The 12,690-nt window shown below is 53.3% G+C and overlaps 3 protein-coding genes across 3 annotated transcripts; 1 reads left to right on the forward strand and 2 right to left on the reverse strand.

The window, feature by feature from the left end:
* Positions 1 to 1,176: 1,176 nt before the first annotated feature.
* On the reverse strand, positions 1,177 to 1,415 carry J4E90_010291 (uncharacterized protein; the record flags this gene model as incomplete). Its single annotated transcript, XM_051439804.1, has 2 exons — positions 1,177 to 1,353; positions 1,401 to 1,415. 2 exons carry the CDS (start codon positions 1,413 to 1,415, stop codon positions 1,177 to 1,179), a joined length of 192 nt encoding a protein of 63 aa, XP_051286231.1.
* A 4,764-nt stretch (positions 1,416 to 6,179) lies between these two features.
* J4E90_010292 (uncharacterized protein) lies at positions 6,180 to 7,397 on the reverse strand (the record flags this gene model as incomplete). Its single annotated transcript, XM_051439805.1, has 1 exon — positions 6,180 to 7,397. One exon carries the CDS (start codon positions 7,395 to 7,397, stop codon positions 6,180 to 6,182), a length of 1,218 nt encoding a protein of 405 aa, XP_051286232.1.
* Positions 7,398 to 9,376: 1,979 nt separating this feature from the next.
* Positions 9,377 to 11,985, forward strand: J4E90_010293 (uncharacterized protein; the record flags this gene model as incomplete). Its single annotated transcript, XM_051439806.1, has 2 exons — positions 9,377 to 11,692; positions 11,761 to 11,985. 2 exons carry the CDS (start codon positions 9,377 to 9,379, stop codon positions 11,983 to 11,985), a joined length of 2,541 nt encoding a protein of 846 aa, XP_051286233.1.
* Positions 11,986 to 12,690: the final 705 nt, after the last annotated feature.

Here is a 12,690-nt window from a genome sequence, read left to right on the forward strand (position 1 = left end):
AAAAACATACAACAGCGGGGATTCGCTAGTGGTCACCCACCTAACTACTAATCCGCCGGTATCATGCTTGTATATGGCTGAGCGGACGGGAAGCCTAATTTTCATGATCCTATGGTCGTATGTATCAATCATGGAAATGTTTGGCAATATATCCTCATGTTCTACAATCTGAAGGCTCTTGGGGAGCTGGGCAGCTCTCACCACGGCGCTATCCCCGGAAAAATAGCAATACGGTGCTATACGGCATCACTCTACCGAGATTAGCCTAATCTACACTGTTACTACATATACACGGCCCCGTGCGAGTAGAGCCAAGTCTCTATACCCAATACATCGCAGACTGAAACGCGCGACGTGAGAAAGAGAGCGGACAACGGACATGATGCCCAACATGGCGATTTGTTCGTGTAATCATTTTTTCTACCTTTGGACTAGCGAGATGATGTGATGCGACGTTTGGAAGATGAAGCTGGGGGAGTACTTCTTCGCAGCGCATATATAGATACCCTTTGTCCATGGCGAAGAAGCATCATCACTACATACCACTACTATCAGCTCTACTCTCTTCACACACACACCCACGACTCCGGAAGTCACATCAAACCACCATCACACCACCATCCCCCCTTCCACCAAACCTTCCACCAACACCAACCCCCCTCAACTATCATGCACGCAACCTCCTTCATCACAGCCTTCGCCCTCGTGGCCGCTGTCATCGCATCCCCAACACCACAACCACAACGTGGCTCCAGCCCCGCACCCGGCAGCCCGGTCGACCCCGGCGTCAGAGTCCCCAAGGGCACTTTCTGCACAGCATCAAACGATCCGGATGTTATTGGGTGCAACACTGGCGACGGCGGGACTTTCAATGTTATTAATGGGAAGATTAGTGGGTGTGCGGGATGTACGCCTGAGAATGGGTTTGGGAGATAAGGGGATGGATGAGAGGGGTTGGAGGGATGGATGAGGTGAATGAATGAGGTGGATAGAGGGATGGAGGAAGAATGGACTGAGGCAGGCGCGTTGTAGCAGATCTCGGGATAGGGTGTATAGCGGCCACTTTCAGCCTTCTTTCTTGCAATGGCCATCGTTATTCCTCAAACATGAGGGAAGAATAAAGTGACATTTGGGTATCTAGAGGGTTTCGTGGCCAACGCTGCGCAGTTTAAACTCTCAAGCCACAGGAACCTTCTCCGTCTGACTAATTATATACCATGCGTGAATCACACCGGGGATCCAGCCGAGAATGCAGAGTGCGATGTTGATGAAGAGGTCGGCGGCGCAACCGCGCTTCATGGCGACGGGGAGGAAGGGGATCCATATTGCGAGGAAGTAGAGGAGGACTGTTGACTATGATCGTTAGCACGGATTTGAAGATTTGGGGAGTGTTGACGTACTGTAGATGATGGCATCGTGCGTGTGTGATTAATTCGCTTTGATGTGGTAGGTTATCGCGTTCTTTCTCGTGAAGATATTCTCGTAGATGTAACAGGCTCGAGTACTGAAGGTGTGGCTGTATCTGTGGCTGAACAAAGAAAAGTGGGCGAACCTCCATGTCTTTAACTGTGCCCTCTGCCCCTGCTACCAACTCGAAGCAGCTTACGACGCAAACAAGGAGCGCATGCCGGGCGCCGGCGCCTTTCTCATTCCTGCCATTGGTCTGCAAGGCCGCAATAACCGCTTACCAAGATTTTGTTCCTGAAGTGGGCAGCAAATGAGACAGTCATGCGCCACAGTGACGATGTTTATTGTGGCGCATGTATCAGCGCGCCGACCGTGCGCCGTGGTGTTGAGGCTAAACCAGGTGATGGGCTTCCGAGATGTGCCGGTAGCCGTGGTAGCCGCGTATGCAGGGTAGAGTAGGCCGGTGCTTCGGTCCTAATACTAAACCATGAGAATCACATCTTTTTGTTAGTACCTGCAGTGTGCAGGAGAAGGAATGCGGGATGTCTGATGCCAACAGTGCGACCGAAGTTCGATGTAAGGGTTTCGCACTCGTGTCAGGCAACTCGACGGAACAGGTAGGGTAAAATGGTATCGATACCACAGGATATTTCCGCAGGTTCTAGCTGTTTTTTTATGCTTCCTACATGTGAAGTGCAGTAAAGAAACTCCGTCGCCGAATACAGTGCTAAGGGTAGAACAGTGGTGACTAGACGAACGGTTCGCGATGTTTCTGTAACGGTGCTGTGAACATGTCAAGGTCATGCTTGGGACTCTTTTGTGACGGTGTGTAGGATAGCATGGTCACTCGACACACGAGTATTGTTCCAATGCGCATCAATTTGAAGACGACACAGCGGTGTGTACGAGAATGCATATTGTTGGTGACTGGGTAGCGACATCGAAACTTCGGCGGCGCTGACGTAGATAAGAGGGTTGTGAATCTTGACTGTAGTGCTCTAGGTCTTACTTCGTGTGCTATATCACGACTAATGTGTTAGAAGCAATGACTTCTGCGGATCAAACGAGTTCAGAAGATTGGGAAACTCACGAGAATGTGTTCTTTTCCATGTTTTACTTGGGCGATGTGTGTGACAAGACGCGTTAAGTGTGTCGTCGAATATATTATGGCATGAATATCATGAGCACACTAGATACATTCTTGGAAGCTGTCGTCAACCCAAACGAATAGTCCTCCTTTCCTTCAAGCGAAAACAAAGCGGCCAAGTTGCAGGATTGCCTTCGATTGCGTGGTCGGGCGTATATCCTATCACCATATGTCCAACTCGTTCGTAATGATGCTCTATCTCATGAACGATCATAACAAAGATAGGATCATCGAAACAATCAGATGGGATGGTTTCACATCTGCCCAACACGATTCCCAACAGACTACCTTGTTGAAAGCCTGGCGCGTAGCTTTGCTGTGTGGCAGAACCATTGTCGAGCTGCTGGTACAATGAAAATAAGGGAATCCGGAGAGTTATCTCATCGTCTTGGAATGCAGCAAAATACCCGGAGTAATTCGAATTATATCGGTTTCCCTTCTTCGCACGGATCAAGCGGTCTGTCGCGTCAGGGGAGAACTGAATATCGATAGGTATTGTCCATGCTTCAATGTGGATAAATCTTCTGGAAGAACCAGGTATGCCCATGTCTAACGAGACGTCGCTTTGCTCATCCATGTCTGAAAGTGATCCATCACATTTTTCTATAAAGATCTTCAACGGTCTTTCGTTTTCGAGTTTGAGTCCTTTCTCACATGATTCAGTTTCGTAATTGATTGGCACATTCCATCCAGCCCAACTCCACGTAGGGAACAGGGGACGCCTGGTACCTAACGCCGTGTTGCACCAGGAGAGCCCGGCAGCGAAGGCCTTGCTATTACTGCATTTTGACGGGTCCCTATATTCTCCCCATACTACAAGCCTTGATGGCACGATGGGAATACCCAAGTACTGTTGGACGGGATACTTCTTTTTCCTGAAACTATGAAAAACTCCTTCAAATGCGCGTATGGCATCAGAGCTGACAGATAGTTCTCTCCTACAGTAATCAGTCAGACAAGAACAAATCTTCCAGGGACGATGCGCGTTGTCCTCGTTCCGGTCATCAAAGATCCCTGGCCGCTGGATACAAGGATTATCGACTGTTTCAAAAGCAAGGCCAGCTCGACACTCATAGTACACTTGTTGCTCTGTAAAAACGAGGCGCCGGGTCGAGAAAAAGCTCTCTTGATAGGTCCATGCTCGGTGCATCCATCTAGAGGCCTTAATGAGTGTCCGCGGGTCTGATAAAGTTGATACAAGGCATCGCCCCCCAACCCGGGCACTTGCTTGAGGAGTTCTCGGGGTAGCGCCAACGCCAGGTAGGCCGAAATATGGATCCGTGCCTGCTGCAGCGACAATAGTCACGTACGCATTTTGATATATGAGGTCCATTTGCTGTATCTGCGTTTGTTTCTCAAGATCGTTGTCTTGGTCGATGCAATATCTGTCGATCCAAATATATCGAAGACCTAGCGATTTGCTGACTTGTAGGGCGTCTTCGATAGTGTGTGGCAGGGTTGTGGGAAGTGCGTTATGGACACACCGATCATCGCCAGATCTGCTAGTACCCCACACATAGCTGAGTGCAGAATACTCGTACGTTGGCAATGCTGGCACGATCCGTCGCTGTTCGCAGTCAATCAACTTCAGCTCTTTGAGACTCGAAGCGGTTGATTTAACTTGGGTGCACTGCTCTACATGCTCTCGAGCACAACGCTGTATCCAACCTCGAATGATGTCGAAGTCGATCAAGGTTGCGTCAATAGATTGCGCTCGCAGTGAATCGACGGGTAGAGTTGTATTTGACGCGCTTGAGCAAGCAATGAAGCCGCCAGACACTCCATCCTCAAACGTGCTCATCAGCATGTTATATCCCTCATAATCCTCATACCAATAACCAATGGGAGACTCAAGGCCATCTTGAGCTACAGCTAGCACTGTTCCAGATCGAGATACGTAAAGCTCAGGAGCAGGTGTGCAGTATAGAGCATAGTCCTGGATTTCAGCGCCATCTTCCATCCTCACCGCGTGGAAAAGGCGACACAGTGAGCACGACGACAGCTCAGCTTCCTTCCCGAGTACTCCGAGAGTCATCAGTTTTCTTATGTCATATCCATTCCGATCGACGAAAAGGCTCTCGACATCGATGGACGAACATCGTGAACAAAGGCTGCTCGATTCTTGACACACTGTTTCGTCCCGTGTGTGAGTTGTGTCCCCATTGCTCTGGCAGGTGGCAGTTGATATGTCCACAGATTCCTTTTGCTTCCCTGAAGGACCCTTAGATGTACTCGGAACTGGTGCTCGCTCCATCGTGATGGGACCTTTGGGGAACGATTGGGTGGACAATGACCGGATGGTGGCACCTGTCTCGTTAACTTCACGGCCTTGGTGTTGCGACGCACTGAAACTGTGGGATAGACTTACTTGTTGTCCATTCCCGTGCTTGATCCGCTATTGCCAGTGATGGGAGGTGGAGAGTGAGAGGTGCGGGGCAGAAGTGCTCTCAAGGCTGCTGCCTGCTGGATACCTGCTGCGCCTGCCAGCTGATAAGCGACGTTTAGGTAAGCACATGCACGCTGCAGTCAGTGGCTTGCTTGGGCAAGTTCTGGTATTACCACTACGATTATTCCTACAGCTACTTTTACAATTATTCCTACAAGTTATACTCCTACAATAAGTCGTCTTAACATTAAATCCAGTATAGTAACCAGCTCAAGAGACACCGTGGCGTGAATAGCGTAGGTTTGCAAAGTCGCACTTGCTACGTGAGTTACTTGTCTAACCTTGGAAACGGGCAGTCGCATAGCCGCGCTTGCTAGGTGAGCTACTTTATCTAAACTAGCAGTCGCAATACTTTCGCGACCCTGTCATAAAAGATGCGATAGCAGCACTTCGGACTCTTCAACAGCGAAGCGAGGCACGAGACAGTCATGCAATCCAAATTCGTCGGGTCGAGGTCAACAATGCGGTGAGTGCATCGATGCAAATTCTAGCCGGTCAGGTAGCAACATCGAAACTTCCAAACTTCGGCGACGATGGCGTATTTGACCAGAGTGGACGGTGAGGCTCTGTTATTACAAAGCATAACAAGGATGAACGCTGCGCGACAGGAAATGACAACGGGAACTAAAAAAGGACACGATGAGCGGTGTGGGTGGTTGGCGGGTGAGAAGCGGTGACGAACTTTACAAACATTAGGCATACAGGCAAAAATGGTGAACAGGGATATCTCGGCTTCGAATTTCTGATCTATTCTAGTCGATAGCCGCGCCTTACAAACAAGGTCGCCGAGGGGATCTTTGGGGATCTTAGGGAAAATTTTGAACTATCCTAGGTGTTGTGGGCGAGATGAGGTGGAAGGGGGGGTATGATTGTAGGGGTTGTGTTGATTGAGTAGTGAAACTAAATGGGCTGAGCGGGATGGGGGGTTGTAGTGGAACGCTAAAAATGCCGGTACTAGAAGTCGTGTCTTTCTTTTGTAGACAGACGAAACGAAGAGGAAGGAGATGGGCTATATAGTAATAACATAAGACATTCGGCATCATCGTGTCGCATTATCATGAGAAGGGGATTTGACGGACCAAAAAAAGCAAAGACAAATTTGTTGGAATCAGGGAAGATGGAAAAGGAACGCTGGAATCATAACAAACAAACAAACAAACAAACTTTGCAGTTCCCCGGCTATTGGGGTTGCGCGGCTCCGTCTTTCACCATTCGCTTCCGAAAGGCTTTGGCTTTGCTCGCTTGGTTCTTGCTCGCTTGTGCATCCAGATGACTTGCGGCGGTGAAGGCTTCGACGACGGCCATGGCGTTGGCCTCTTCTTCCTCGTTGAATGTGATGAGGTCGAGGAACTGGCGGAGGACGATGGAGCCGAGCTTGGCGTGGGCTTGCTCGACGTAGTCGGTGTTGACGGTGTCGGCTGATGTTCGTGCGAGGACGCTCCAGCCGTCGGGTTTGAGGGATGCTTGTCGTGCTAGCAGGCGCTCACTTGACGCCAACAGGATGAATGCCCTTATTACCGCTTCTTTGTTTGTGATGTTGTTCTCGGGTGATACGTCGAGAACCTCTAGGAAGTCGTCGAGGGAGGCGGTGCCGATGAATGTGTGGCGGTGCTTGTACTCCAAGTCCCGCTCTTGCTGGATAGCCGAGGTGGGCCCGGTCTTCTTTGGCAGCTTCTTGGGAGTTGATGGGTGGAGGGAGCGGGTGGTCGGGCTGTGGTGGCGGGGGTTCTGGTCCTGCGCGTTGGCGGCTTTGATGGGGAGGCCGAGGGAGATGCGGCGTTGGTGGGTGTTGGCGGGGCGCTGCGGCTTGGAGGTGTTGGCTTGGAGTTGGAGCAGGCCTTCGTTGGTCTTGGCTCGGAGGGGAAGCGACCGCGATGCCCGTTGCGCACTGGCGAGGCGTGATTCGATGGTGGGGGTGGAGGGTGTGCGGAGGTGGGAGGGGCGGCGCTTGGTGACGGACACAGCTTCTTCGCTGTCGCCTTTGAGGGACGGCGACTTGGCGAGGTCGTCGTAGGCAAAGTAGTCGGGCGGGCCGTCTTCCTTTATTCGATCCAGCGAGTAGAGGAGCGGCTCTTCGAAGAGGGTGGCGTCGGTGGAGAGGCCCAGGGCATCGGCTGGGTCAATGGCTCTTGTGCGTGGGCTGGCGCGGGGACTGGCAAACTTCAGGCCGTTGACCTCGGGCGGCATGACCCAGTGCTGGACGCCCTGCTGTTGGCGCATCTCGTGCTTGAGCTTGCCCTCGAGGGCGCTCTCCGTGTCGCTCGCCATGGAGAAGCGGCGCGAAGGTGATCGTGAAGGCGTGCCGGGCTGTTGTTGTGTATCGTACCCCGCATTGCGCAGAGCGTTGAGGATGGAGCTGTCCCCGCGGTCGAGGTAGAGGAGGCCGGTTCTCCACATGGTCGTGGTCGTCGATGAGGGTTCCTGCTGTGTACGAGTAGCCGACGCAACAGTCACCCTCTAGAGTCTTGTCGGACGCGGACAGGGAGGCGCGATGTGCCGCTGCCCTAGCTTTAGTACTTGTTGACAGCATGCGGGTGATCGAGCTGGCCGGCGCTAGCACCCGCTTCACCGCCATTTTTCTCAATTTGGGACTCCGGTTGAAAAGTCTGTCGCTGCCGTGCCTCTTGCCCCGACGCGGTCTAATGCATGCATCACGATGCAGCAAGCCTTTTTTCACGTCGCACTGCCCAATCACTTTCTTCCTGTCATCGACTTTCGTTGGGCGCTGATTTGCTGTGCAGCCTCAAACATTCCTACACCCTGTACCTGCATCCGATCAGCAGGTTTGAGTGTAGCGTACGTACCCCCAACCATCCCGTATCATCCCGGCAACGGACGAAAGCGTCGAGATCGTGTCCTGCGCGGCTGGCGTGATCGCGAAGCATTCGACGGCATGACGTGGTAGTGGAGTCGGCGTGCTAGCTCCACTCCCGCAAGGCTGAATATATATCTCCAGAGCGTGGCATGGTCGAGATAGCCGCGGGTGGCATGCACGTTGTGCTGCACTGCCTGCAGCTGCCAGCGCAAAGGGTACTGTCGGCCGTCGGAGTGTGTTCGGACATGTTGAGGTTCAACAGAAGGCGGGGCGGGGTACACCGCGACGCTAACATCACGTTTGATCAACATTTCATGTTTCAAGGCGGATATCGGAGCGGAGAGAAGACGACCGAAGTCAGCAGAAGGTCCAGTCACGCGTGCGGTGAGGAGGGATGAGGGTGTGAACGCAGCGCATGTGCAGCCCGTGTGATAAGAAGAGGCTGTCTACTATCCAACCTCCCACCACATGGGAGCTACATCCTGCACATGAGAGTACATGCTGCACATGGGCAGAGCAGCTGGTGAACGGTACCGGGTTTTTCAGTGCAGTGTGCCAAAATCTGCTGTTGGTGCTGTGGACCCAATCACTACTGGCGGGCTTCGCGCGATAAGACGACACGCACCGCACAACACCATCACTGTTCTCGGCCCTGGCTAGTGTACCTAACAATAAACCTTCTGGATTGTCTTCTGGCCTGTCCTGTTCGTCTCACAGGACTCGACCCCGCAGTGACACAGCTTCGGTTCGCTCGCTTCATGGCCAGCAGTTCGACACCCTGGCACTCCCACCGTGAGGGTACCACTATGAGGACGCCGCCATGAGGGTGCTGACAGCGCGCTCTGCATCAGCGATCAAAACACGTCCCTCTCCACTCCACCAATGCACGCAAACCCACCTCCCCACGCCCTCACCGAATCGCATGGTGACGCGTGCCATGCGTGGAGCTCACTTGGCCCTACGTGGAGCCTCGTTTGGTGACAGGCACACCGCTCGGCGATACTGCGACTCCGCTTCTCACGCGTGACGTGTTGTTTATGTGCGTCGAGTGGGCAACAACACAGCGCTTTCTTTTCCACTCCTCGCCATCACCACAACACATAAGCGGCGGATGTCTGCGAGTAAAGCGTCTGGAGGGCGCCTGGGTCGAACCGACTTTGATGTCATTCCTATGGTTTGGGAGGGCGTTGTGCAGTGTGGAAGCCATGCAGCGTCAACGGCCCGCACCCGCTAGCGAGCCATGTTTTCTTGGCGTAAACAAAGCTGGACCGCCGAGGAGCGCCCTCCGCAGCCGAATTATTATGAGGCCATTGGCACGCCGTAGATAGTTTGCAACCGTGTTCACAAACCCAATTGCCCTCTGCACAAAGCAAAAATTGATCTCCGCCGCACCCCACCTACACCGCCCCGCTGCCGTTCGCTCCATCTCGAATCAGTGGAGCTGATGTTTTCTTGCACTGCCTCGCCCGACGACCTCCGCCGGTAGCAATTTCAGCTTCAATCTCCCCACGCAACGATCCCATAGCACCCAAACTCGTCGCCCTCGTGGGCCTACCCAACCATGGATGACGGTCCTCCACCTCCGCCGCCTCCGCATGGCGCAAACCCAAAGACTACAGGCGGCAGCCATGCACCTCCCGACCCCGGCCCAAGCGGCGGCCTGCCACCGGGCAACTACGACATCTTCATCATACCGCCGCACTCTTCAGGAGGCGGCTTCATATACCTTCCTAGCATGGGCGTGCAGCAGAACAGCTTCATTGCGGGTGTGCTCAGCACCATCGCGAGCATCGTGCTGTGGAAGGCCGCTGAGCCTTACATGAAGCAATACTTTCTCATAGTCCGACATGGAGTCACGACTGGTGGCAATGGCGTCATATTGCTTGCGGTCTTGATGTTGGTTGCCGGATGGGCAGTCGGTCAGACACAAGCAGGGGGTCGCTTTAGCAGTGGCGGAGGGGGCTATGGCCGTGGTGGAGCGGGAGCTGGAGCTGGCACACATACACCAGGCGGAAGCTCAAGCTATCAACGAGCACCTCCACCACCGCCTCCAAACGGCGGCTTCCCCGGCAGTCCTCCACCCCACGGCGGATGGGGTGGATACCGCCAATACGGGGCTGGCTCGCCGCCACCACCACCTCAAGACGATGAACCTTCCTTCGACGAAGAGGCCGAGCGAGCCGAAGAGGAGCGGAAACAAGCAGAGGAGAAGGAGAAGCGGCGGAAAGAGAAGGAGGAAAAGAAACGGCAAGAGGACGAGGAACGCAAACAGAAGGAGGAAGAGCGCAGAAAAGCTGAGGAAGCCAAGAAGAAGCAGGAAGAGGAAGAAGCCGAACGCAAGCGCGCCGAAGAGGCAGAGGAGAAGAAGAAACAGGAAGAGGAGCTTAGGAAGAAACAAGAGGCGGATCTCAAGAAGAAGCTCAAGAAGGAGCTGAAGGAGGCCGAGGAGGCGAAGCGGAGAGAGGAAGAGGAAGAGCGCAAGCGTGCTGAAGAAGCCAAACGACAGGCCGAAGAAGAGGCTCGACGGCAGCGTGAAGCTGAAGAGCAGAGGCTAGCTGAAGAAGAGAGGAAGAAGCGTGAGGCTGAGGCACAGAGACTGGCCGAAGAAGAGAAGAAACGGCAAGAAGAAGCTGAGCGTCAACGCATCGCAGAAGAGGAACGCAAGGCCGAGGAAGAGCGCAAACTCGCCGAAGAGGCTCGGATACGCGCTGAAGAAGAGAAGAAGAAGAAGGACGAAGAGGACCGCAGACGAGCCTGGGAAGAACTCAAGCGCGCAGAAGAGGCCCGACAGAAGAAGGAGGCTGAGGAAAAGGCCAAAGCAGAGGCAGCCAAAGCCGCTAAAGCCAAAGCCGAAAAGGAGAAGTGGGAGCAGATGCGCAAGCGTGAGCGCGAGCAACGCGAACGTGAAGCCCGCGAGCGTCTCGCTAAAGAGAAAGCCCGCAAGGCACAAGAAGCCATTGAGAAAGAGAAGGCCGAACGAGAAGCTCGCGAGGCTGAGGTGCGTGCAGCAGTCGAGAAGGAGATACGCGAGAAGCTCGAAGCCGAACAACGCGCCAAAGCTGCCGAGGAGGCCGCCAGGAAGGCTGAAGCAGAGAAGATTGCCGCCGAAGAGGCAGCCGCCAAAGCGAAGGCAGAAGCAGAAGCTGCTCTTGCGAAAGCAAAGACAGATGCTGAGCGCGCCGAACGCCTCAAAGCAGCTCGAGAGCGAGCTCAGAAGGACCGTGAAGCCCGTGAGGCAAAACTCAAAGCAGAAGCCGAACGCATCAAGGCCGAAGCCGCTACCGCAGCAGCCACAGCCGCAGTTCCTGATCTCACTGCCCGTCGCTCAACTACGTATGGTAATGTCGGTGGAGGTGAACGTCTCGATCCATACGCTGGAGCGAGGAGTACACCACCACCTGCTGCGTCCGTTACGTCTACACATTCTTCTCCCATCAAAGCCACCGTCACACCCAAGAAACCCTACGAACGACCAACCGCTGCATCCTACCTCGGTTCTGAATCCGACGCCGCATCTTTCGTTCCACCCCGAACTGCCACGGGACCTGCCCGTTCCACAGCCACACGATCTCACGTCTCAAGCGCTTACTCTGAGTCTTCATATGCTCCTTCACAGTCTACAACTCGCACATCGCCACCTGCGTCGAGAAGTGGACCGTATGCAACGGCCGACCCCAACAAGATTGTCATCAAAGCGGTGTATCTGTTCAATGATCTTTTTCCCAAGCCCGTGGCTCAGTTGGTGAGCAATGTGGGCAAGGTCACTGATGGCTTGATTCTCAAGATACAGTCCGAGGGCTTGTTCATCGATGATGATGTCCGAGGCATTCCGCAGCGCGAGTGGGATGTTAAGGCTTGGACGTTGAAGATGGTCGAGGTAAGTCATGTTTCCCTATCACCTCTTGCGCCATTGTTTTGATGAATGTGTACTGATATGTATAACAGACGGGCAAACAACCCACCAAAAACCTGCACATACTCCGCGCCTCGGTCCGCGATGCCGACGGCAAGAAATACGTGTTTCTCATTGACGAAACCGAGAGTTGGAAATTGGCTCTTGGACTGCAGAGACTTAGGAAGGGAAGTCAGGTACGCAGTTTGCAGAGCGCCCAGATGGCGCCGAATGAGATGGCGAGGGTGTTGAATGCTGTGCCGCCTATTGCTTTGTAGATCATTGAACACAAGCAGTAGGGGTGAAAGAGGTAGGGAGAGGGCAGTGTTGATATGATGGTATGGTACAGTAGTATGGGTGGTGGATTTGGATACCCACTTTCGTTCCGCATAAAGCATCAGCGGTGGAGTTGTTGTTGTTTGTTTAGCAACGCATTGTTACGAGCGCATCTTGTACTCTTCTTTCTTTCGTTGTATATGCATCTTTGGTGGAAAGGAAAAGAGATGAGATGAGGGGGGAGTATATATCACAACTACATATTGGCGTTGGTTTAGGGAGGTGGTGGTAGATGGGTGTTTTGGGTGTATGTAGGATGGTGAAATGGATGTGTGGCATGTGATGTGGTCTCAAGTTTGGACTTGTGCGTGTGTGTATCGTCATGTCGTGATGCCTATTCACTTGCCGTGTCAAGTGAACGCTATGGGACTGCGCCTAAATACTCGGCTGTCTTCCAGAGCTAGACACGGAGTAAGTGAATGAATGGTAATTCTATTGTACAGAAACAAAGGCTTTTCGTTCCTGAATATCTAGTGCTGGTGCTAAACTTCGAGCGGGATCCAACTGAAATACGCAACCGTGCACGACCCTGAACCGTTGAAGCTCCTTCCGTCATCCCGAAACCCCCCAAACTCCACACGTTCGCTGCTGCAGCCCAACGTCATCCCCACCAACCCACCATCTCAACTACCGTCAATCCAAATCCT

The sequence above is a fragment of the Alternaria incomplexa genome, assembly GCF_024043165.1.
Source record: "Alternaria incomplexa strain BMP 0042 chromosome Unknown scaffold_21, whole genome shotgun sequence".
NCBI lineage: Eukaryota > Fungi > Ascomycota > Dothideomycetes > Pleosporales > Pleosporaceae > Alternaria > Alternaria incomplexa.